The sequence below is a fragment of the Balaenoptera acutorostrata genome, chromosome 10, assembly GCF_949987535.1.
Source record: "Balaenoptera acutorostrata chromosome 10, mBalAcu1.1, whole genome shotgun sequence".
In the NCBI taxonomy this organism is placed as follows: domain Eukaryota; kingdom Metazoa; phylum Chordata; class Mammalia; order Artiodactyla; family Balaenopteridae; genus Balaenoptera; species Balaenoptera acutorostrata.
Window position 1 is genome coordinate 44,803,203 of NC_080073.1, and position 26,698 is coordinate 44,829,900.

The 26,698-nt window shown below is 42.5% G+C and overlaps 1 protein-coding gene across 2 annotated transcripts in view; it reads left to right on the forward strand.

Annotated features, from left to right (window-relative positions):
• The first annotated feature begins 22,478 nt into the window (after positions 1-22,478).
• The window catches only part of ENTPD3 (ectonucleoside triphosphate diphosphohydrolase 3), a 34,551-nt gene continuing 30,331 nt past the window's right edge, over positions 22,479-26,698 (forward strand). For both annotated transcript variants that reach the window (XM_028161682.2, XM_028161683.2), the window contains exons 1-2: positions 22,479-22,539; positions 23,344-23,395. In XM_028161682.2, coding sequence (XP_028017483.2) covers positions 23,356-23,395 — 40 coding nt within the window. In that variant the 5' untranslated portion in view covers positions 22,479-22,539; positions 23,344-23,355. The remainder of the gene's footprint in view (positions 22,540-23,343; positions 23,396-26,698) is intronic.

The following is a 26,698-nucleotide window of genomic DNA, read 5'->3' on the forward strand; positions in this document are numbered from 1 at the left end:
CGGTTTGGACAGTCATCTCCGTGGCACCTTCCTTGCTTGGGTTCCATGTACATATCAAAGTGCCTTTACTTCTTTCTTAATTTTGTTTCCCAAGTAAGTAGCCCCTCCCATTGGTCCTCTTATTCAGTCGGCTTTAGGTGGTTTGTGAGAGTGTGGGCAGCGTGGACCAGTCCACCCCGGCTCTGCTCTGGATGGAAATCCAAAGCCGCAGAGCTGAGTGCACCCCCTCCACTCCACGCCCACACCCACAGCAGGTCATCAGGCTAAGTGCTCCTTGACACCCATGAGAGTCAGGTCTGTCCCCAAGAAACCTTTTCCACCTGGTCTTTTAAAAATGGCTGCTTGAGGGGCCCAGGATGGGGAGACTGCAAGGCTTGGGGACCAATTTGATTATTAACCTGAGAAACCACTCTGCATTTGCTACCCCAGACTCTCCCCACACTGGTTCTCTGTGTTTTCATTACCATATCCTTCAACATCTTTTTATCCCCTTTTCAAGAGAAAAAGAAAGGTGTCCCACAAAATTGCCAGGGGAACTGACTACACACAAGCCCGGGAGGGAGGTTCAATGTTACCAGGAGTCCTTGTGCTGCCCTTTCGAATGCTCACCTGCACTAACGACCCAAGAGGAAACAGGCAGCCCCATCTACAGTGGAGTTTCACCTTTAATTAAACTTTAATTCACTCATGCCTTGTCCCTGGGGCCACATGCTGCTGGAAATCAGCGCCAAGTAACCTGGACTCAGGCCAGGGCCTCACAGAACACCCAGAGGCATCACTGAGTAAAAATTGCTTTTCCTGACTATTAAATCCAATGATCTGCTCAGGGGGTCAAAGAGAACACTCCCAAAGGAATCCCCTGGAGCTGCCTATGGGCAAAGAAGACAGATGCTTTCATAAACGCCCCCACACCAACACACACACACACACACACTCACACACACACACACACTTGAACAAATTGTGATTATACAGTTATCCATTTAAATTCATCTCATTTCCGGTGGAAGCCGCTGTTAATACTTTGCACCTATACAGTTTTCCTTCAAAGTGGGATTATACCGTACGTATTGTCTTGTAATCTGATTTTTTAAAACTCCATAGTATATCATGAACATTTTCCCATGCCATTAGACATTGATATGACTAGTTACAGTCACACTGTATTTTCCATAGATGCTAGCACCAGCATATTATAATCCCATCCCGCATGCTCCTCCTGCAATGTGACATTGACATGCCTCCATCGAGAGGTGGCATCTTTGTTTCCTTCCTTTCAACCCAGCCAGACTTTTGTAACTATCACAATAAGTAGAATGTGGCACAGGTGATGCCGTGTGACTTCCACAGCAGGTCATAAAAGGCAATATGGCTTCTACCTGGCTCTCCTTTCTTTTCAATCTTGCAACCAAGCCACCACATGGTGAGAAGTCCAAGCTACATGGAAAGGCCACATGTGATTGTTCTAGCAGACACACCCAGTTGGGTCTCTAGCTGATTATCAGTGTCTGCCAATATGAGAGCAAACAAGCCTTCAGATCATTCCAGCCTTTAAGTTCTCCAGCTGAGGCCCCAGACAACACAGAGCAGAGATAAGCCATCTCCACTCTGTCCACAGAAACCATGAGTGATAATAAAGGATACGATTAGATAACTAAACAGTGCTGCATTGCATGAATATATAATAACTCCCCTTTCTTGGGCTCCAGATTGTCTCCATTTTTTTGTTATTATAAATAACACTGAAATGGGCCTCCAGATAGCTGATTCTTTGCCTAATTAATCAACTATATTTTAAAAATAAATTTAAAGAAGTGCAATATCTAGGTCAAAGGCTATAATCATTTAACCAGGAAGCAATGATTGAGTCAATTTACCCTCCCACCAGTAGTGTATGAGAGAATGTGAAAGCATCCAGTGAGTTATTCTTAGTCACCATCCTCTGGCAACTTCACATTTCTTTTCCTCAAATTGTCATCATCACCTCTGTTGACCGCCTTTTCAAGAATACAGTTCTGGGGGCTTCCCTGGTGGCGCAGTGGTTGAGAATCTGCCTGCTAATGCAGGGGACACGGGTTCGAGCCCTGGTCTGGGAAGATCCCACATGCCACGGAGCAGCTCGGCCCGTGAGCCACAATTGCTGAGCCTGCGCGTCTGGAGCCTGTGCCCCGCGACGGGAGGGGCCGCGATAGAGAAAGGCCCGCGCACCGCGATGAAGAGCGGTCCCCGCACCGCGATGAAGAGTGGCCCCCGCTTGCCGAAACTGGAGAAAGCCCTCGCACGAACCGAAGACCCAACACAGCCAAAAATAAATAAATAAATAAATAAATAAATAAATAAATAAGAAAATCCTTAAAAAAAAAAAAAAAAAAAAGAATACAGTTCTGGGGTTCAGAAACAAATTAGTGGATGCCATGTTGGGAGTTGCTCAAGGCAAGGAGTGGATGGGAGCTGCTGGTGGTGTGACCATGAAGCCCAGCAGATTTGCTGAGAACAAGGGGTCCTAGGGGCTGCCAAGGCTGATCACACTACAGACCAGAGGCTTCTCCTGCCCTGATGAAGCATGAATTGTACAGTGGAATTAGACTCAGCCTGAGGCAAGAGGGCTGGCCTTTTATACCCCATGTCAGTCACTCATTGACTGTGGGCTGCCCTGGGTGGACTGGGGGGGTGTAATATTCCAGGCCAGATGGCTCCTGTCTGCCAGAGCAACTCTCTGAAGCGAGCAGTTGTGAATAATTAATCACTAGCACTCCCAGCTGCTGGGGTTGGGTCCACTGGCCTTGTGGAGGCATCTGGGTGGGACACCAACAGTGTCCACTACAGAGAGGACGATGTTGATTACATTTTTTCATTATGTAAAATGTAATGCCTATCTATGCATTGGATAGCAGCTTTTATTCAATTAGTTATTTAATTATTCAATTAGTTAAATAATATGACCAAAGAGCAAAATAATATCAATATTAATAATAAGATGGGGAGATGAATTAAAACTATCTTTAAGCCTTTCGTAGGACCTTGGTGATTCTTTTAGGGAAAATAATAAGAAAATTAAGTCCACATTTTAAGCTGAGTCTTTCTCAGCAATGCCCAGGGTAGTGAGCGAATTTAAGGGAATGAGGCTGAATACTGTAAATTGTGCTCGGTAGCTGGAGAGTGCCACATCTACCAGGAAATCTTTGCCTCCTAAAAATGGAAAGTCAGGACAATTAAAGCCATTAATCATGTGTAACTGAAAGCTTGTAAGAGAGCAAAACGGGAGTTGAAAACTCCAAATCTAATTTGTCAGTAATGGACAAAAATTATGTCCATTGGGACATCCATTGCAGATAAACAATGAGCAGTACTGGTCCAAATCTTATGCTTTCTTCAATCTAAATTGACTTTGCTCATTAGGAACTGCAGCTTCACTGACTGCAAAAATTTTACAAGCATTAAGGAGATGTCAAACCAACTCAAAGCCTTGGGAGCTCAGAGTGAGCAGTCCTACTGTGGTCAGGGCTGGGGATTAGAGGTCTGCACTACTATAAGAAATGGCCTGGCTTGGTTTTTGTGTTGAGGAACTGAAACAAACACACACCCATTTCCTCCTACACACACAGAACTTACTGTCTGCTTTAACATGACTTCACTATTCCATTGTATGCATTAGTATAACTGCCATGCCAGGAGACTCCTGCTCAGGAAAATAATGTGAAAGTTCATTACATGACCCTCCCAAAAGACACATCAGTGCCTCCATAGGAAGCATCAACAGACAGCTTACTCCCTAAGATTCTTCGAATCCCTCACCTCAAAGTCCTTACCTTGCTGTTGCCACCAATTCTAAACCACCAGTCATGATCTTTACCCAATCCTGATCAAGCATCACACTGAAAGACCCGCTCTGATAAAACTTTCAATTCTCAATAATATCCAGCTTTGCCTTTGCCCCTTGAAGACACAGCCAAAGTTCTGTTGCAGTGGTGTTGGTGTTCTCCCTTCCAGGGTGAGCAATCAATTTAGCATTGTCTTATCAATAGGTTGCGTTGGTGATATTTGGGGAGCTTGCATTTGACAGTGCTTAATCGCTGTAGCTTTTCTCAGGCATAAATCTTAGTTCTTGCTTCTCTCTCATCCTCTGTCTCTTACTCTCATTTCTTTCCCTGCCCTTAATATTATAGTGTTTTCCATTTTACTCTAAGCTCTCTTGAAGAAAACAACAAGGAGATAAATAAATTTTTAGAGTAGGTAAAAGACAGAGAAAGACAAATATCATATGATATCACTCACATGTAGAATTTAATTTTTAAAAAATGGTATAAATGAACTTATTTACAAAACAGATATCCCCAACCCAACTACTTCTATCTACCTCTACTGCTGCCACCCTGATCCAAGCCACTATCATCTCCCACCTGAACAATGATAATAACCTCCTAACCATCTCCCAGCCTCCACTCTTGTCTCCCTACAGTCAAATCTTCATAAAGTCATCAGTGTGAGTCCTGAAAAACTGAGATCATGACATTACTCTGTCCAAACCCATTTCACTAAGAGTCCAAGTCCTGCAAAGCCCTACAAAGCCCTTCAGGAAGTGTGCACACCTGCATACACACACATACACACATACCTCCTCGACCCTCACATTTCAAGTAGGCCTTCCCTGACCACCCTACATTAAATTGCAATCTGTGCCCCCATCCCACTTACCTTACTCTGCTATCTTGGAAAACATTTGTCACTTTCCATAGCACATGTAATATTACTTTAAAATTTGCTTATTCATTGTGAGTATTGCTCATCAACTGCTTCCTCTTGCTTAAATGAGAACTTCACATGGGCAAGGATCTTTGTTTTGTTCACTCTTGGATCCTAAGAATCTAGAACAGTGCCTGGCACACCGTAGGCCCTCACTAAATATTTGTTGAACGAATATGCACTTTTTTCTTGCTAGGATGAAACATTAGCAAGTTTTGACCATTAGGTCACAAAGGGAATGTAGACAAATTTCAAAAAGCGGAGATTATAATGATCAAAATGTAATATAATTACAAATTAATAACTAAATAATGTTTTAAAGATCTTTCTACTTCGATATTTTAAAATATTTTGACTTCTTTCTTTTCTTCTTCCTTTCTCTCTCCCTAGCTCAACTTGCCCTGTAGCCTCCCAACAAACTTGTGATTCCCCAGGGACACTCCGTGTTTTGTTCTACCAACAGCCACTCACACCCTAATACAGAGCACAGCTTGTTCATTAGATCATTGGCTCAATGACGGAGAAAATTGCAGAGAAGGTGAGGCACAGCGTTCTGCGTAGGGACAGTGAGTACTTTGTTCCGATCTAAGATATGATGTGCCCCACAGCAGGGAGTCAGGCAGAGAGCCCGCACCTGGAGACTGGACTGGGCTTTTCACACTGGCTATGAGCACTGGTCCATCTCTGTGTAAGATGGTTATATGGTCCATAGGTCTCCAAGAGCAGTTGTGGCCATGGGACTTCTGATGCTCATCATGTTCTCTTTCATTTTACTTTACTGAATACACTTTTAAAATTGAAGCACACATTCAGAAAAATGTATAAATCATAAGTGAATAGCTCTGCTATGGACTGTATTGTATCCTCCCCCACTAAAAATTCATGTCTTGAAGCCCTAATCTCCAATGTGACTGTATTTGGACATAGGGCCTGTGAATTGCCATATGATCCATATGGATCATATATATATATTAGAGTTGCCATATGATCCAGCAATCCCACTCCTGGGCATATACCCAGAGGAAACCATAATTCAAAAAGATACATGCAGCCACGGGTTTGAGCCCTGGTCCAGGAAGATCCCACATGCCGCGGAACAACTAAGCCCATGCACCACAACTACTGAACCTGCGCTCTAGAGCCCACGAGCCACAACTACTGAGCCCACGTGCTACAACTACTGAAGCGTGCGTTCCTAGAGCCCATGCTCCGCAACAAGAGAAGCCACTGCAATGAGAAGCCCGCACACCACAACGAAGAGTAGCCCCCGCTCACCACAACTAGAGAAAGCCTGCGCACAGCAATGAAGACCCAACACAGCCAAAAATAAATAAATAAATAAATTTTAAAAGAAAAGATACATGCACCACAAAGTTCATTGCAGCATTGTTTACAATAACCAAGACATGGAAGCAACCTAAATGTCCATCGACAGAGGAATGGATAAAGAAGATGTGGTACAGATATACAATGGAATATTACTCAGCCATTAAAAAGAATGAAAAATGCCATTTGCAGCAACATGGATGGACCTGGAGATTATCATACTAAGTGAAGTAAATCAGACAGGGAAAGTCAAATATCATTGATATCACTTATATGTGGAATCTTAAAAAAAATGATACAAATGAACTTATTTACAAAACAGAAACAGACTCACAGTCTTAGAGAATGAACTTATGGTTACCAGGGGGCCAGGGTTGGTCGGGGGAGGGATAGATTGGGAGTTTGGGATTGACATGTACGCACTGCTATATTTAAAATAGATATCCAACAAGGGTCCACTGTATAGCACAGGGAACTCTGCTCAGTACTCTGTAATAACCTAAATGGGAAAATAATTTGAAAAAGAATAGATAGTTGTATATGTATAACTGAATCACTTTGCTGTACACCTGGAACTAACACAACATTGTTAATCAACTATACTCCATAATAAAAAAAAAAAAAAAGAAATAGTCCCAGAGAACACACACACACACACACACACACACACACATGCATTAGGATCAGCAATAGAGAAACAACTGCAAATATGGAAGAGTTTTCTAAAGGATGAATCAATGATGTGAAACTTTATATGAATAAATAAGGAAAACTAGAGCAAATGGATAATTTTTAGGGCAATACAGATGATAAAAATTGATTTAAGAAAAATAAAACAACCTAAAAAGAAAAAGCAGTCAAAGATCTATCCTAAACAATGTACCTGGGGCTAAATGATTAAATAGGACCAGCGAATTTTCATGTTACATAAATTGTTCTACAGCACAAAAGAAGATGGACATCTCCCCAACTCATTTATGATCGTGGCATAAATCTGATATCAAAATTAGTGAATTAGAAGAAAGGGATCTATCAGTTTTACTTAGGAATATGGATGAAAAAATATCCTAATAAAATACTAGCAAATTGAGCTTGGCAGTGGATTAAAAGAATAATATATTGTGGGTTTATTCTAGAAATGGAAAGATGATTGAACATTAAGATATCTATTACTGTAATTCAGTACAGTAAGAGATTAAAGGGGAAAAATATCATTATCTCTCTAGATGCTAAAGTACCATCTGACAAAATTCAACACTATTCTTATTTAATTTTTTAAAAAGCATCTCCTAGCAAAACAGAAATTCAAGGAAACTTTCCTAACTTGATGATGGATATCTTCCAGAAATTTTCAGCCAGCAAGAAGGGGAGGAGGAATCAGCCACAGCTGAACTCAAAGAAGCAGGATTTTGTTTTTATTTTTAAATTTTAAGTTAATCTATTTATTAGTAGATGATGTTTCATGCTTTAAAATTCAAAAGACATAACAGGGTATAGAGTGAAAACCTCTTTCCCAGCCCATCCTCCAGCCACTCAGTTACCTTCTCTAGAGACAAACAGTATTATTACATTCTTGGTTATCTTTCCAGAGCTAGACTGTGCATTTACAAGAAAATTTGTGAGTATTTTTTACACAATGACAGAAAACACTAGTTCTTCTTAGCAATGTATCGTTTCATATCAATACGTAAAAAGCTTCTTCATTCTTTTTTTCTGACTAAAAATTATTACCTTGGGTAAATATATCTTAAATTTGTTCAATTAGCACTCTGCTGAGAAATAGTTAGGTTGTTCCAGACCTTTGCTATGACAGACATGCTGTGGTTAATAAGCTTTACATGTGTGTCATTTTGTACACGTGTGAATGGATATGTAGGATTGTGTAGAATTTGGCCCTATCCAAAGAGATAGTCTGGCTTTTGCCTCCAGCTTCTGGAAGGTAATCTATGTCATACTTGATAGTACTGTCTTTGTTCAGGGTGGAGGCTGGCCACACCCAACAGTGCTAGGGTAGGGGCTGGCCATGCCAGAAAGACCAACCATATGACTTAGGATTGGGGCTTTGGGGCATGCATTATCAGTTGACCTGGAGACTAAGCTCAACCACATAGGCAATTAATCAATCAATCATGCCTATGTAATAGAGCACCAATAAAAACTTTGAACACTGGGCTTCCCTGGTTGGTGATACTTCATGTGTACTGCCACATGGAGATGTTGGGAGGGGAGCATGCCCTGACTCCATGGGGAGAGGACTGTGGAAGTTCATGTTTGTAACCTTCCTGGGCTCTACCCTATGCTTCTCTTCCTTTGGCTCATCTTAATCTGTATCCTTTCCCTGGAATAAACTGTAACCATGAGTATAACCACTTTCAATGAGTTCTGTGAGTTTTTCTAGTGAAAAATCAAGCCCCCAGGTGTTTTGGGAAACCTCTAAACTTGCAGTTGTTGTCAGAAGTGAGGATGCTCTTATGTGGAGACCGTATCCTCTAACCTTGTAGTTGGCCCTAAACTCCTCACAAAGATAAAACCCTGAAAGTAGAATTTCTGGGTCAGAGATATGTGCATTTGCAAATTTGGTCAAGATTAACAAACTGCCCCCATATAATTGTCCCAAATTATATTCCCACCAGGGAGAGAGCACAGGTTTTTATAAGAGGTGGGGTGAAAATAATAATAACTCCCCTACCATGGATTGTGAGAGAATAAAAGGTGATCTGGGGGAAGGCACCCTGGTATACATCAGGGGGTTTGAAGGCAAGGATGTGGGGAAAATATTCCCAGAAGTGTTTAAGGTGGGAGTCATACACAGGGTTTGAGGAAGTGGAGAAGAACAGTGGCTGCATCAAAAACTAAAAACAGAACTACCATACAACCCAACAATCCCACTACTGGGCATATACCCTGAGAAAACCATAATTCAAAAAGAGTCATGTACCACAATGTTCATTCCAGCTCTATTTACAATAGCCAGGACATGGAAGCAACCTAAATGTCCATCGACAGATGAATGGATGAAGAAGATGTGGCACATATATACAACGGAATATTACTCAGCCATAAAAAGAAACGAAGTTGAATTATTTGTAGTGAGGGTGATGGACCTAGAGTCTGTCATACAGAATGAAGTAAGTCAGAAAGAGAAAAACAAATACCGTATGCTAACACATATATACGGAATCTAAAAAAAAAAAATGGTTCTGACGAACCCAGGGGCAGGACAGGAATAAAGACACAGACTTAGAGAATAGACTTGAGGAAACGGGGAGGGGGAAGTGTAAGCTGGGATGAAGTGAGAGAGTGGCATGGACATATATACACTACCAAATGTAAAATAGACAGCTAGTGGGAAGCAGCTGCATAACACAGGGAGATCAGCTCCGTGCTTTGTGACCACCTAGAGGGGCGGGATAGGGAGGGTGGGAGGGAGACGCAAGAGGGAGGAGATATGGGGATATATGTATACGTATAGCTGATTCACTTTGTTATAAAGCAAAAACTAACACACCATTGTAAAGCAATTATACTCCAATAAAGATGTTAAAAAAAAAAAAAGCAAAGGGAAAAAAAAAGAACAAAGTGCAACAGAACATGACAAAGCAATGGGGCAGTAGAGTGCCATCTTTAAAACAGGGTACTCATGCTCCTGGGTGATACCAAGGGATTTCTGAGAGAAGAAAGGATTCCAGATCCTCAACTTCCTGATGTGTTCCTTCCTAGTATAAATTTGTCTGAGAAGAAGCTTGCAATCTTCCATTTATCCTTCTCCTAATTTACCAAGAAAGTCTCATCTCTCACATATCCCAAAGCTTCCAAAGGGAATTATCCTGGGGCACAAGCACCTCTGGGGCATCCAAAAACTGGACAAGTAAAGAATGAATTGCTCCTAGCGGAGACTCTGGCCCTACCTTTTCTGTATAGTGATGTGGTTGTAAAGGAATAGGTACTGCATATTTATTCGAATTTTAAAATGCAGCTTTGGGACTTCCCTGGTGGCACAGTGGTTAAGAATCCACCTGCCAATGCAAGGGACACAGGTTCGATCACTGGTCTGGGAAGATCCCACATGCCGCGGAACAACTAAGTCTGTGTGCCACAACTACTGAACCTGTGCTCTAGAGCCCGCGAGCCACAACTACTGAAGCCCGCGCGCCTAGAGCCCATGCTCTGCAACAAGAGAAGCCACTGCAATGAGAAGCCTGCGCACCGCAACGAAGAGTAGCCCCCGCTTGCCGCAACCAAGACCCAATGCAGCCAAAAATAAAATAAGTAAATAAATAAATTTATTTTAAAATTAATTAATTAATTAAAATGCAGCTTCTTCTGAGTAAAAGTAAGGCTGATTTGGTGGATAGGTTTAACCATGAGGACTGGCATTGCCAATTAGATTGTATGGCAGACAATCCCATAGATTGAATAAGATAAATCTGCAACAACGTTTTGATAAAAATATATTTAAGGCTCATATATAATATGTGTACCTTGGGAGATTCCATCCTTTGCAGTTACTTAATCTTAAGATGAAAAAGAGTAGGTGTTAACTTAAAAATGTGTGAAGGGTACATAGTTTTACAATACTCTTTAGGCACAAGAACTAGAATAAAACTACAGTAGAAGTCTGGTGATGTGAGCACCAGCTAAAGAAAATAGAGATTTTTAATAATCTCTTGGGGATGGAGGTGGTGGGGGGGTGGACATGGGGTGGGAGAGCTTGATTTATCCTAATGGGAGATGGTGGAACCAGAAATCTCAGACTCCACAGCTATTGGGGATGGGGGGAGGGAAGGATAATGGCAGATGAGGAATCTTCATGCTATTCCTTTGAAATCTCACTTGTCTCTCTTGAGAGTGTCTTTTTTCTGTCTTTCCTTTTCTTTCTCTTTGGGTCTCTACCCTCCACCCTTGTCCTTCTCTGTTTATTTCTGTCTTAACCGTATCCTTCCCCCTTCAGATTTGCTTCTCTTCCTATTGACGTCCCACACCACCCCCACCCTTGTTTCATCCCAGCAACTGAATTAGTAACAATACTGAATGAATGATTATGTTCTACTGTTAACTGCATGTGCTAGTGTTTCAGGTTCTCAATTCTTACTTCCAAAAATTGTGTGAGATGTACTTTATTTCTCTCTCTTTCAAAGATGTAATTCATTTACCATTTACTTCTGAAAGATTCCTGCTTGCTTTATTCCCTATGGATCAGAAGCTCTTGACAAGGTAGAAGAAAGCTTCCCATCCTTGTCTTAAGTATATCAAACGATATGCTTCTCCCTTGGGGACAATTCTTTCCATTCTCATAGAGACCTGTGAACGCAGCAGTTCCTGTGGAGTTCCTCCTAAGTGCATGGCAAGCTTCAGGCTTCTCATCCCTTCTTTCCACATACTTTCCCTTCTTTCTTCCACCTTCTATGGATGTCACTAGAGAGTTTTAATTTTATTTCTGGTTTTTGCACTTCTTGATTCTCCCTTCACAGTTTCTGCTGTCCAACCATCACTTCCCAAGGCTCTTACTGCCATGGTCTCCCTGCCCCAGCACGGCTACTCAGATAGACCACGCAGTTGGCCTGGAGGGTCAGGGAGGTTTCTGACCCTTGGGGGCAATTCCTTTCCTCTTGACATAGCTGTTCAGTGAGTTGTTCAATCTGTAAAAAGTCGAGGAGCCCATTCAGTCATGTTTCCAGAACCTCACTATGAAGAGAATTACAGAATGTCATTGCCTACAGCTCTTTTACACTTTTAATAATCTATTGCATGGACCCAAGTAGGTTGGAAGCTGGTCTTATATATATATATATATATATATTTGTTTATTTATTTATTTTTGGTTGCGTTGGGTCTTCGTTGCTGCACGAGGGCTTTCTCTAGTTGTGGCGAGCAGGGGCTACTCTTCATTGCGGTGCACAGGCTTCTCATTGCAGTGGCTTCTCTTGTTGTGGAGCACGGGCTCTAGGCACGTGGGTTTCAGTAGTTGTGGCATGCGGGCTCAGCAGTTGTGGCTCGCGGGCTCTAGTGTGCAGGCTCAGTAGTTGTGGCGCATGGGCTTAGTTGCTCCACAGCATGTGGGATCTTCCTGGACCAGGGATCAAACCCGTGCCCCCTGCATTGGCAGATGGATTCTTAACCACTACGCCACCAGGGAAGTCCTGGTGGCTGGTTTTCATCTCAGTTCTGCAAATACCAGTGAGGCTCTGGGCCAGTTGCTTAATTCCACTGAGCCCCAGCTGGAAAGATAACTTCTAAGGTCACTTCCCGCTCCAGAATCTATGATTTCATCAAGTCCTTTGGTTAGTTGGCATCACAAAAAAATAAAGAGCATCTTGCCAGTGAGCCCTTGTCTGCCTCACTCCTCCTCTGTATAGTTCCTAAACATAGCCCAGTGGTGACACAAGGTAAGCAGTCAATACAACTTGATGTTTGAATGAATGAATAAATGAACAGAAGGAAGATTTTAACAGACTATCTGGAGCCTTTTTTGTCGTGGATGTGGCAAATGATGCGATGGTCACAGAGTTATAAGGACTGGGCTTCTCACTATTTACAGTAGCCAGGTCAGGGAAGCAACCTAAATGCCCATCGACAGATGAATGGATAAAGAAGATGTGGTACATATATACAATGGAATATCACTCAGCCATAAAAAGGAACGCAATTGGGTCATTTGTAGAGACGTGGATGGACCCAGAGACTGTCATACAGAGTGAAGTAAGTCAGAAAGAGAAAAACAAATATCGTATATTAACGCATATATGTGGAATCTAGAAAAATGGTAAAGATGAACTGGTTTGCAAGGCAGAAATAGAGACACAGATGTAGAGAACAAATGTATGGACACCAAGGGGGAAAAGCAGGGGGCCGGGGGGGTGGGTGGTGATGGTGGTGGGATGAATTGGAAGATTGGGATTGACATATATACACTAATATGTATAAAATAGATAACTAATAAGAACCTGCTGTATAAAAAAATAAAATAAAAATTCAAAAAAAATGTGTAGCAAAAACAAAACAAGAAAAAGGACTGGGCTTCTCTCAGCCCTGTTTACAGGACTGTTTACAATTAAACAGGGTGGCCTTTGAGATGTTACTCTTTCCCACTCCATCTCTCCCTCAGCCTCCTCCGTTGGACATCATGCTTAGGAATGAATCCTTAGAGCCTTGGGGAAAGTGTTTAACAAGACTGGATGAAACACCCTGTACTTAATAACAAGTTAGGCTGCCCCCCAAATTGCATCTTGCCTTTACCAATATTTGTAATTGACTTTTAGGTAAACCTGCAGCTAAACTTACCATTAGCTCTGGGAGAGGAATCTATTATCAAGTGTAAGGACAGAACATTTGGCTTGAAGTCAGCATCTTTCCCTTCTAACAGTGGCAGGAGATATAAGAAAATTAAAATCTGAGGCCCATGCCTCTAAGAAAGAAAGAGAAGTTGTCATTATTGCAAATTTGTTGATTTTTAATTTAATGACATAATTATTTCTTCAAAAATGTTATTAAAGCCATGGTATGAATTACTATTGAAAATGTCAAGGAATTAGGACATTCTATTAATTTTCTGCAAAAGTCACTTCACTGCATTAAGATAAAATTTATTTTATTGGACCATGTCAACTACATACCTCAGCAGATTTTCTTTTTGCCCAAACTCCTTTTAAACTAATATTCATTTTAGGGCTTCCCTGGTGGCACAGTGGTTAAGAATCCGTCTGCCAATGCAGGGGACATGGGTTAGATCCCTGGTCCGGGAAGATCCCACATGCCGCGGAGCAACTAAGCCTGTGCACCACAACTACTGAGCCTGTGCTCTACAGCCCGCGAGCCACAACTACTGAAGCCCGAGTGCCACAACTACTGAAGCCCGTGTGCCTAGAGCCTGTGCTCCACAACAAGAGAAGCCACCACAACGAGAAGCCGGCGCACCACAACGAAGAGTAGCCCCCGCTCGCCGCAACTAGAGAAAGACTGTGTGCAGCAACGAAGACCCAACACAGTCAAAAATAAAAATAAATAAATTAAAAAATTTTAATGTCTAATTAAAAAAATATATTCACTTTAATAAAAACAATATAATTAAATTGTCTTTGGAACAATGCACAAGGAAAAAATGTTGAAGGCTTTTGCTGAGGGGAGCCAGGTCGGAAAGGACAGGAAAGAAGACAGACTTTTTACTGTACCATTTGAATTTTGAAACATGTGAAAATACTTTTTATTGTAAAAAATTAATAATAGAATAACAGGCACATTATTTAAAAATAAATAGTGTTAAAAGACAGGTCTCTGCCCCACCTATCTCCACCCCCACCCTTGCCCTGTCCTTCTTCAGAAGCATCTACTTTCAGCTCTTTCAGCTGCTTCTTCTCATACTTAGTCTCACATTTCTAAGTAGTATGCTCTTATTGCCTCTTCTAGATCTATCCATTTTAGAGTGTGTCAGTTAATTCCCAATTATAGTATTTGAGAGTTTCGTGCTCTTATATGTCATGACCACCTGCTTCCTCTTCTTCATCTTAATATGGTTAAATCATAGCTTTTTTGGTTGAACAAACAGCCAATGTAAGTATTATTCACTGGTGAGCCAAGTTGTTCTATGATTTGCTTCCTTCCCTTTACAGTTTTCTATTTTCCCCCCGTTTTTATTTGCTTAATTTTCTGTATTTTTTCAAGTGATCCAAAAGATCTGTTACATGTCTAACAATAATTTTTCCAAATGCCCAAACACATCAAATTTCCCCCAGAATTTTTTTTTTTATTCTGCCTATCTTGAAGATTACCAACGCTGGTTATCAGCTGCAGTACCCAAGGTGATTCACTCTCTTCCTAAGCGCCTCCTTTGTTCACACTAACTTTTCACAGAGACTCTGTTACCAACACAGTCCTACTTGGAGAAAAGTAAATTAAATTGTTTCCTCAGGAGACATGCCCACCTTTCCAGGGGCTGCCAAAACACCCTGAATGTTTTTCCCTTTAACTCCCTCTCCTGCTTCACAAGGTAAGTGGGGCTCAAGGTGCAAATATGCTTCATTCACAGCAGAACACATTTTGACATAACAAGCTGGCTTCACCAGTAGATGAGCATTTGTTTTGGTGCCTAGTATCATAGTGGATGCAAAGTATCAGACATTCCCTGACAGCAAAGACTTTGCAGTCAGGCTCATTAGCACAGCAGTGAAACAGAAATAACAGTTCCTAAGTGCTACAAAACTGTTTTTTCCCCTTTCCATCTCTGATTGATATTTCTTTTACACCTAAAACATAAGGAATCTTTGTCAAATTCTCTTTTTGTTCTTTTCTTCTCTTTACTCTCTTACCCTGTATGACAGATACAACGTTAACATCTTACTGCATGATCCAAGTATTTTCATAAGTTTTTGGAAACTCATTTTGCCTCCAAAGTTTACTCTCTGCTTGACCTTTAACAAGTTAGTTAATCATGTTGCACTTCAGTTTCTTCATATGTAATTGGGAATAATAGTAAAACTTATAAATTTGTTGGGAGCATTAAACAAGAAAGGTCAATGTGAAGAATTTAGCTTACTTCCTGACACTTTGTAAATAGTCAATAAATATTAGCTATTGTTTGTATATTGGAATTATTTTTTACCATCATCGCCATTTTACTTGGTCACAGAAGGGAATCTTAATGCATAATTTCACCATCTTCTAGTATTCAGTGTTATTATTAAGAGGTCTGATACCAATCTGATTTCTATTCCTTTGTAAGTGAACTGTTTGTTCTCTTTCTCCTTCTCTCTCTCTCTGTCTCTCTCTCCAATCTTCTCTCCGTCATCAATGTTTTGAAAATAACATGTCTTCTTTGCCTTTTTTTTCATCCATTGTACTTGGCACTCAATTTAGCACTTTCAATCTGGACATTATTTTTTTCCAATTCTGGGGTTTTTTTATTGTATTACTTCTTTGATAATCTCTCCCCCTCCATTTTCTCTGCTGTATTTCTGGAACTTGTTATTGGATGCTGTACTTCCAGAATTGATCCTCTTTTTCTTATAATTTCTCTTTCCTTACCTTTGTCTTTTTATAATACATCCTAACATATTTCTTCATATTTATTTTCCAAACAGTCAACTGGACTCTTCCCTTCATCTGTCATGTTTTAAATGCCCAACAGAAGTTTTCATGTACTCTAAATAGTTCCCGTTCCATTGTGTTTCCTTCTTGCTTAATGGATACAGTATCTTCAAGTCTCTCTGAGAAGTTCAGTGATTCTGGGGTTTGTTTTTTACCTTTTCTTCTGCTACTTGCATTGTCTTATTTGTTCTATGAGTTCCTTTTTTCTGATCAGTTTTTGTTATTGCTGTTGTTTTTGTTTTCTCTCTATCATGAATGTTGGTGGCTTTGCCCTGTCTTGGCTATTGGTTCATATTTAAGATTCACCATTCAGCCTGGTGAGATCTTCAGTCACCACCAGGCACCAAATTAATCATATAAGTCATACTCCTAGAATCCAGACTGTTTCTAGGAGAACCTCAAAACACCCATCTATAACCTCCTGTGATGAAGCCCTAAAAGGCTCTCGTCATAAGAAATGGAATGAATCAGCCTGAACCTTTTTAGATGGCTCCTTCAGACAAGGTTCTTTCTACAAAACATCCCCAAACACTCCTTTATGACCTCCAAGTCAAGCCCATGTCATACCTTAGAGGAGAAATATGATCACTATTAGCCATCTTTTCTTGAATTTCTCCACATCCTAGGAAAGTTTTCCTTCCTAAGTAGACATCACAATTTACTCCAATTTTTCATTTAAAAAATTATTGTTCTGCAAACTCAAAAGTAGTAAAGCAAGTGAAGATATGCTTTCTGCAAAGAAAAAGCAATGAACCCAAATCAGAAGAATTGCAGAAGCATGGATCAGGTGCAGGGCAGGAAGGTGAGAGCTGAAACTCTCAGGAAGGTGACATTAGTAGATAGGGTCTTGACCTGACACTCAGATACCCCAGCTGGAGGGGCCCCAAAAGGAAAAAGTGCAAGGCATCGTTCTGATGGGAAACAGGCACCAGCAACAGTATGTTGGTAATTTTGCAGGAGAAATAAGTAAACCAAGAAAAAACTTTAAATATTAACAGTCAAAAAAGAAAAAAAGACAGAAATATTAAATTCTTGGAAAAATCTGAAATTTTTTCAGAACAACATTCCCATTTTTTATAAGAAACAATTAAAATGCAGTTGTCATTGGAGGGAGGCTTACTTTCCATCATATATCCTTTTGCGAGACTTCTGTGTGAGCAACAAGGGTGTCTATTTATTTAAACTGGCTGACGGAGACCCCACCACTGAGCAGGAGCTGAGGGTCTTGGTGCTGTGGGGCCGAACAAGCCGGTATGTCCAGGTAGCAGAAGGCAGAAATAGCTCAGCTGAGCAGCATCAGGGGCAGGACGAGCAGGAGAGGCCAGCCCCACAGGGCACAGACCCAGTGCGTGTCACAGCATAGAACCTCCTCCTGGGGGCTCCCTAGGCCAGGAAGAACCACATCTGGGTGCAGTGACCGCTCCCTTGGCTGCAGTTGGCTCCTGCTGTAGGAGCAACCCTTCGATTTCATTGCAGAGTGGCAGGTGTGGGAAGTAGAAATCGAAGGGGTGGCAGGAAGCCCCACTGGACACTGGTTACGTTGTGCAGCACAGTTCTAGGTAAAGTAGGTGCAGCAGTTTTCCCACGAGGACTGACAGTCATCTTTGCAGAGAGGCAGGTCCAGATCGGCTCTCTATGCCCACTCTGGTCCAGCTGCTGGACCCAGGGCCCCAGGTTGAGGAAGCATTCATAGAGGCAGGTGTCCTGGATGAAGGGGCGTTTGCCATCTCTCCACGGTGGTTCCAGTGAGTCTGTTGAGGCAGGACATGTCTTTGTGGGCTTCCTGGAGCAGCCAGCATTTGCCTTCCAGGAACTGCGCTGTTCGTGCAGCTTGTCCTTGGAGCCTGGACTTCCCTTCTGGTGCTTTGGCGTCCATAGGAAACCAAGCAGGACCCTGCAGGGCCTTCCTAGGGATATACCCCCCCACCGTGTCCCCCACCTCTTATTGAGGATTTGAGTCTGTATCCACTGAGAAATGGATGGCACAGAAGTGTCTATTAAGGATGGGGCTGACACAGTGAGATTTGTGTTTTGAAAAGAGGAGGCTGGTAGTGATGGGAAAATGGATCAGAAAGGGAGAAATCGAGACCATTGTCCATATCCAGGAGAGAGAGAATGGTAGCTTAGACCAGTGGTTCTCAAACTGGGAAATCTCACCCCTCAGAAGACACTTGGCAATGTCTGCAGACATTTTTGGTTGGTCCACTGTGTGTGGAGGGATGTTACCGGCATTTTGTGAGTGACCATCAGGGATGCTCCTTAATCACGATACACGGGACTGTCCCCAGAGCAAAGGATTATCTGGCCTGAAGTACAACTAGTGCCTAGACCAAGAAACCCTTGCTCAGACTGTGGTGGTGGTGGAGATGGAGTACATATTGGAGAGATAATTAAGAGGTTAAAATCAGCAGTAATTAGTGACTGATTATGAGGAAGGAGGGAAAGATTACCAAAGATAACCCTCAGCTTTCTGGCTTGCCCACCTGGGTGAGTGGGGGTGCCATCCACTGAAATTAAAAATGTTGGAGGAGGTGATGGTCCAGTGGGGGAGGATAAGGAGCTCAGCTTGAAGCCTAGTAAACTCAGATGCTTCTAAGACATCTGAAGAAGTCAAACAGGCAAGTCTCTAAGTCTACAGCTCAAGGGGGCAAGCCTGAGCAGGAGACGCACTGGAGAGGCTTCTATGAATAGAACACAAGCCGTGGGCATGGATGAGATTACCTAGGGAGAGAGTACAGAGTGACGAGTAAAGAGGGCCCGGGACTACATCTTGAGAAACTCCTGGCAGAGGAGCACAAACCAGCAAAAAGCATCTGGAGAGGTGGGGAGAAAACTAGGGCATGTCACATCCCATAAGCTTCGAAAGAGCCTGTTTCCCCTACACCTTCTCCAGCATGGAGCATCACATATCCTTTGTGGTTGTTGCTGTTATATTCACTAGTTTGTTGTATTTTTTAGATTCCACATATAAGTGATATCATACAGTATGTCTTTTCCTGTCTGACTTATTTCACTTAGCATAATGCCCTCCAAGTTCATCCATGTTGTTGCAAATGGCAAAATTATTTTATATATATATAGACATATACACACACACAAACACACACACACACACGTATCACAGTTTCTTTATCCATTCATCTGTTGGTGGACACTTAGGCTGCTTCCATATCTTGGCTATTATAAATAGTGCTGCTATGAACATTGGGGTGCATGTATCTTTTCCAATTAGTGTTTTTATTTTTTTCAGGTATATACCCAGGGGTAGAATTGTTGGGTCATATGATAGTTCCATTTATAGTTTTTTAAGGAACCTCCATACTGTTTTCCACAGTGGCTGCACCAATTTACATTCCCACCAACAGTGTAGGAGGGTTCCCCTTTCTCCACATCCTCGCCAACACTTGTTATTTGTGTTCTTTTTGATGATAGCCATTCACAGATATTTTTAAGCTTTGCTAAACTGATCAGTTAAAAAAACCTTATTTATTTATTTATTTATTTATTTATTTATTTATTTATTTATTTTGGTTGCTCTGGGTCTTAGTTTCAGCATGCGGGATTTTTAGCTGCGGTGTGTGGACTTCTTAGCTGCGGCATGCATGTGGGATCTAGTTCCATGACCAGGGGTCAAACCCAGGCCCCCTGCACTGGGAGCACAGAGTCTTACCCACTGGACTACCAGGGAAGTCCCCCCAAAAATCTTATTTAAAGATATTAAAGTTTTAATTGGCAACTTTTGGATAAGTAATGAGATTAAACATCTTTGCCATGTTTATTGGCCATTTATTCTTTTTAAATTGGCCAGTGCTTGTCATTTGTCCACTTTTCTACTTTAGATATTCATATATTTCCATAGATTTGTATGACTTCATTATATATCATGATTTTTTACTCTTTGCTATCACATTCTTAAATATTTCCCCACAGTTGATCCCTTTTTTTAGGGGGGGTGTCTTTTTCAAGGCAGTTGTTTTACATTTTTATGGATGCAAGTTTGTTTACTTTATCTCCCTGCTTTAATCTCATGCTAGAAGAGGCTGTTCCTTCCCAAGGATCATAAAAATATCCTCCTTTATTTTCTTAGTATATTAAATCCTTTTTTCTATTCAAAATTTTAATCTACATAAAATCTATTTTTATGTCTGATGAGTGACTGGAATTTGTTCCAAAATATGAAAAGTAGAGGTTTCAAAACTAATTATTGGATAATATGTTCTTTCAATTTCCTCTTGATGCTATACTAGATCCCATACCCATTAACTAGTCTGATACTGAACTATCTCTTATGTTCTTCAGCTCTCTTGGTATATTCCTGTGCCCAAACCAGGCTGTTTTAATTACTGTAGCTTTATAGTATGGTTTGATGCCTGGTAAGGCAAATCTGTATTATTTTAAAATCAGGAAAAACCATAAACCTTTGCGTATGTAGGTATATGTATGTATCTGTGTTTGTTCCTGCATGTGGAGGGTTGATGGGGAAGTGTATGTGTGTGTGTGTGTGTGTGTGTGTCCTTATACATGGAAGGTTGAGGGAGAAGTGCCTTTGAATGACTAGAACTAGTTGGGGAGCCGCAAAGAAGTGTGAGATAGTGCCTGGAACAGAGAGTTTCAGAGAAGTTTGGAAAAATAAAAGTAGATTTGGGGTCTCAAAGGAGGTGGGTGCTCACAATTCCAGGGCCTGTAGATTGAGGAGAGCATTCAAAGTATGAACTGTACCAACTGAATTTCAAGGCCCTTTAGGCCCAGGAAACTCTTCTCAGCTCCTGGGAAACCACTGGGGATGTTAAGGTCAGCGATTCATCCCTCAGAGCCAGTGTTACTGACCCCAGGCCTAGGTGCAGCGTCAGCAGCTGTTTGTGGGTTTATGGTCCCGTAGGTGCAAAGAGTCCCTCATCTTTCAATCCTATGCCTTGTGTTTCACTGACCCACAGCTTTCAATGAAAAGAATTCTTGCAATTTAGCAAGTATTTACTGAATGCCCCACTGTAGACTCCGTACAAATTTCCTGCAAGGGTCCATGTCCATCAGATTCGGGGTGAGTGACTGGTGCTCTTGCATGCCTGTGTGTGTGAGTATGTGCACGCACATACACACACCCAGACCTCTCTGGTCTCAGAGGTCTCAAAACAGGGGCATTGTTCTCTGAAGACCCTCTTGCCTCATGAAGGGTTTGGTCCTACCTGCACAGGACAGAAAACTAGCGGTGCACAGGGCCTGGCTCCCAAGGACATAGTTGGGGCCTCAGCAATTCCTTCCAGACATTCAGGAACCACAAAGAGGGATGATCCAACAGAAGCCTGCTTATGGGACTTCCCTGGTGGTCCAACAGTTAAGACTCCATGCTCCCAATGCAGGGGGCCCGGGTTTGATCCCTGGTCAGGGAACTAGATCCCACATGCTACAAACTAAGATCCCGCATGCCGCAACTAAAGATCCTGCATGCTGCAACTAAAAAGATCCTGCAGGTCACAAAGAAGATCCTGCATGCCCCAACTAAGACCCAGCGCAGCAAAATAAATAAATAAATATTAAAAAAAAAAAAAAAGCCTGCTTATGCCTCTTGCTGGGATCATTCCAAGAGTCCTTGGGGGTCACTCAGAGGGGCCAGAAGGCTACCTGCTGCTGAATTAAAAACAGACTCCTGGGGCATTTGCATGGCTGCATTTTTGTCATCTTTCGTATTTGGCCTCTTCCAGGCAGTGCTTGCGCTGAATTTTGGCCTAATGACACACATATAAAATGCAGTGGGGGAGAGCACTGCTCAGTAACCAGTGAGAATGTCCCTGGGCATAGCCAAGGTGGTTCTGCTAAACTATTTGAGAGGGAACGTCTCTGTATACTTTGCTCTCCTGGTCCAAGTGACCCAGGGACCAGTCTGCTTACTTGCCTCACCCCCAACATGACAGTTGTTTACTTGTCTCGACTTCACAGAAAGGTGGGGCACAGGGCCCACCTGTGCATACCCACGGAGTGCCCAGTCTCTGCCCTGCCCTGCCCCCACTTCCCCTCCACTTAGGCTTGGGGTAACAGTGGTGGAAACTAAAAGACAGATCAAAAGGCTCTTGGCCTCGACATCGAAGACGGCGGCAGGCAGAAGACATCGCCCCTGCCCCACCTTCCCCAGGTAGGTTCGGGCGGGATCGCGGGTGGAGAGCCAAGGCCTCGCCGCGCCTCCCGCCCCTCCCCACCCCCACTTCGGGTGGTGATGAACTAGAAGTGGGAAGGTGAAGAGGTGCTTGGCCTGGACCGGCGCAGGGGGCGGGCCCCGGACGCGGCAGCCCCACCCCCGTCCCGCCTCGCCCCGCCTCCTCAGGAGCCTCCTGCGCTCTGGCCGCCAGCTGGCACTGCGGCAGCGCCAGTCGCCTTCCTCGGGTCGTCTGCGCACAGGTGAGGACAGAGGTCCCCGTGTCCGAGCCGCCGCGGAAGGAACGGGAAGCTTCGTGAGGCTGAGATCTGGGAGGGAAAGAAACGGAATCGGATTCCGCAGGGGGCCGGAGGGAGGGACCGAAGGACGCGAGCCCCACATCCTCGGGCGGTGGGGAGGTGGTCCCCGCCGTGCCGGGAGAGGTGGACACGTCTTTACCAAGCGCTTCTTCGGGTTCGGAGATGCGCTGGGCGTTTGGATGCCTTGGCTGTGTGGAGACGCAGCCCAGCGTGGGGCCTCCCATATCCTGGGGCGCTGGATGCCGGGGGCCCCGACATCCTCTTGCAATGGTCGCCAGCCAGCAGCCACAGACAACCGTCCTGGGTCTTGAAAGGGCGACCTCGGGCTCGCGGGCCGCGAACACACACACAAGCCTCCCTTGCTGGTGTGCTTTGAAGAACAGCCCTTCCTCAGGCTGTGAATGTTCATAATAGGTGAAGGATTTGTTCTTCCCCAGGAGGTGTGTACAGGTGGGAAAATCTGCAGGAGAAGCTTGACTTCTTAGAAATCTTTTTGAGTTTAAAATTCAGCAAATCCGTTCTTCTTCCTTTCCTTCCATTGGTGGGGGGGCGGGGGGGGGGGAGTTGACCTTAGAATGTAAGCCCAGCTTTGGGTCTGTCTTGGAAGTTCTAGGTTCATCTGTCCCCTAGAAGCTTTTCCTTCGGTAGAAGTGAAGTGGCTTTGTGTTTTAACACGGTGCAAGTTTTTGGAACTTCGTAAGTCAGGGGCCACGGAAGCTCTGTCATTCTGTGTTCTCTCACCTGCAGCTGGAAGGAGAGATGTTCACGGTACTGACCCGCCAACCTTGTGAGCAAGCAGGTTAGTATCGCTCAGCAGGCAGCAAATGTGATTTTGTCACATCGCCTGAGAATCCCAGCTTCAGCCCACAGCTCTTCATCCATGTCCCCAGCAAATGACGGTTTAACCTCTTTGGTGTGAGACTCAGTCGCTCACCGGGCTTTCACCACCCGGCATTCCACAGATAAAAGTAATTCTTTTCCTCAAAGCGACACAAAACAAGGACTAACATGCTTGTTTCGCTTAAATGGTTTTTCCGGTTTGCATAATCCATTAATTTGGCCCTTGTCGTTTCCCTTACCCAGCTGTGTGGAAGGTCTGCTTTAGAATATTGTTGATTTTGTGATGAATTGTAAAGCACTTGGAGAGCTTGCCTCTCTTCCCATCCCAGTGTTGTTTCTGGCAAGATGCCTACAGCATCCCCCCCGCCCCCACCCCCGCCATGGGTCAGCGTTGTTACCGCTGATACTGCAGGCACATGTGTAGAATGCTCACACACACACTCACACACACACACTTCCAAGCTTGCCCTGCCTGCCTGCCTGCCTCTGGAGCACATTTTGGAGTTGCTCGTGTGGAAGCCCAGAAGGGTCTGGCCTCTCCACTTTCGGGAGGCACCTGGTAATTACAGTGCTTGTCCAGCCCTAATGACAGCACAGCTCTAGGCTGCGTTCCCTAAATGAACGAGACCTGGTCTAGTCCATTTTGCTTTGTGATAGGCTTTTCTGCTGGGGCAAGGGTTTGCTTAAGGTAATCATAGCTTTTTACCTGAAAACTGCTAAAGCACAGAGGACTTCGGAGGCCAGCCTCCTGGCTGTGGTCAGGAGACTGCTTACATATCACCCCCACTCCCGCCCCGTGGACAGATGTTCTTTAGTGGTGCCCCTAAATTGGGTATTCAAAACACTTTGAAATTTTAACACAATATACTGTAAGGTCACACATAACAGACTAACGTTACATTCCTTCCAAAGGACAAGTTTAACATGGCAGATTAAACCTCTACCTTGTCTTGTTAGGGGGAAAAAAAAAATCCCTTAAACTATAACTGACACTGGCATATGCATTGTTTAAAAGTTGATGCAAAAATTTGCCTCTGTGGATAAACCGGTTTCTGTCTGGGTCATATCCTTTGATCTGGAATCACAGAAAGGTGATCCAGGACCCCTTCAGGGGCTCTTAAGGTTAACTCCACAGTGGCTGGCCTCCCTCCAGGTGCTATGACAAACGATTCTGCAATGAGTAACTTGGTGTACAAGTCATTTAACACACTCGGGGCTAGTTCTGTGGAATAAATTCCCAAAAGTGGGATTTTGAGGCAGATGGTATACACATTTGCAATTTTGATAAATACTGACAAGTCCCCCTCCAGTTCACTCCCAGTGACAAGGTAGGAGAATTAAGGTGTTACAGACCACCTTTGACATCAGGAAGTGTCTGTGGCAGCATCTATACTGCAGGGGAACCAGATGAGGTGGTAAGAGTTGGCTGTTCTGAGCTATTGAGACCCACTGCATGACTGGCCTCCCCAAGTAGTGAGCATTGTGATGAGATTGGATATTGAGGCTGAATCTAACTCTATATGGTAGTATATACATGCTCTTTTTTTTTTTTCTTCCAAGAAAATGTCTCCTAGAAATAATGAAGGAGTAGTAAAGCATAGGTTATGATGATCTAAAAGTATATGTTCTGGAATAGGACAGGATCTACCCCATTGCTATTCAGTTGAACTTCCTGTGATGGTAGAAATGTTCTGTAGCTACACCGCCCAATATGGTAGCCACTTCAGGTTACTGAACACTTGCAATGTGGCTAGTGAAACTGAGGAACTGAGTTTTTAAATTTTATTTCATTTTAATTAATTTACATTTAAATACACAATTAGTGAGAGAAATATTTGGATTCTCTGAATTCAGTGATCTTCCTGTTATGCTAGTGTTTATCATATTTCAGCCATTTGAGTGTCACCACTTATGTTTATGCTGTAATAGTTCTACCAAGACTATTATTTAGTCAATAGTTTAATTAAATATCTTTTTAAAAAATTAGGTATAATTTATATACAGTGAAATGGATAGATCTTAAGTTGTGTCCCTAAATTAGGTATTCTTGCCTTCTGAAAGGATTATGTTTTTTGAATAGGGACAATTTATAAGAATCTTTTTTTTTTTAAAGGGAAATTGTACCTAAGGAGCTGGTTTGCTTTGATTTGCAGTTTTTTCCAAAGAACTTTGGAAAATTTGATAAATTTTGAAAAACGCACGCACCCATATACCCCACAATCCTATTAAGATGTAAGAGCATTTCCATTACCCCAGAAGGTGCCCACATGTTCCTTCCCAGTGGACCCTTGCCCCAAACCCCCATGCAATCACTGTTCTGATTTCTGTCACCTGCCTGTTTTAGAACTTAACACAAATGGAATCATTTCAGAAAGTTTCTTTCTTTTCTTTTATTTTTTTAATAAGTATATTTGCTACTTTATGAAATTTTCACTAGCCCACTGATTTGTTAAGACCCAAGTAAATATTTGCTCATAATCATCTAGTTAAGAAATATTAGTTTAAATTTAATAAATAGAAATAGTCCATTATGATACATTATATATTACTATATAATGCATATAATTATATAATTACCTTTATTCAGAGGCTATATATTTAGTTGAAGACTATTCATATGCTACAATTTTTCTTTTGCTTTTAAATGGATAGATACAGTTTACATAGATAGATATAGTTATGATTAAAATACAAATACCAGAGATTATATGACCACTTTGGGAGGGAACATGTGGATTGGGGTCTAGTTACTCTTTGTTTGTGAAGATGTAGGGGAGACCCTATGCGTTTACTATAGACACAGGAAAAATGACTGAGGTTGAATTCTTACTGGGAACCCACATATCTTAGGAATTCAAACGCATTACTATTTGCTTGACGGTAAGTCACCATGTACTGAACTTTATAATCATTAATTACATCTGAAATACAATATGAATTTCTTTTTATTTATCTGAGATTATTTTCAAATGAAATGTTATATCACCTGCTTTAATAGAAAACCCATAGTTTTCAAATCTACATTGAAACAAATGTTATTGTAAATCATCTCAGGGATGACCAGTAATATGCATAACACACTTCAGGAAATACCAGAGAACTAAACCATGCATACCCTCCCCGCAAACACTGGTTTAGTCCACTCTTTGGAGGAAAGATAAATGGGTATTGAGCCCAGTTGCTGCTCTAAAAGTATTGGTCTCACTAAAGCCAGAGGAAGTGACTTATGCATGTGGTTAAGCATCCAGTCCACAGAGTCTAC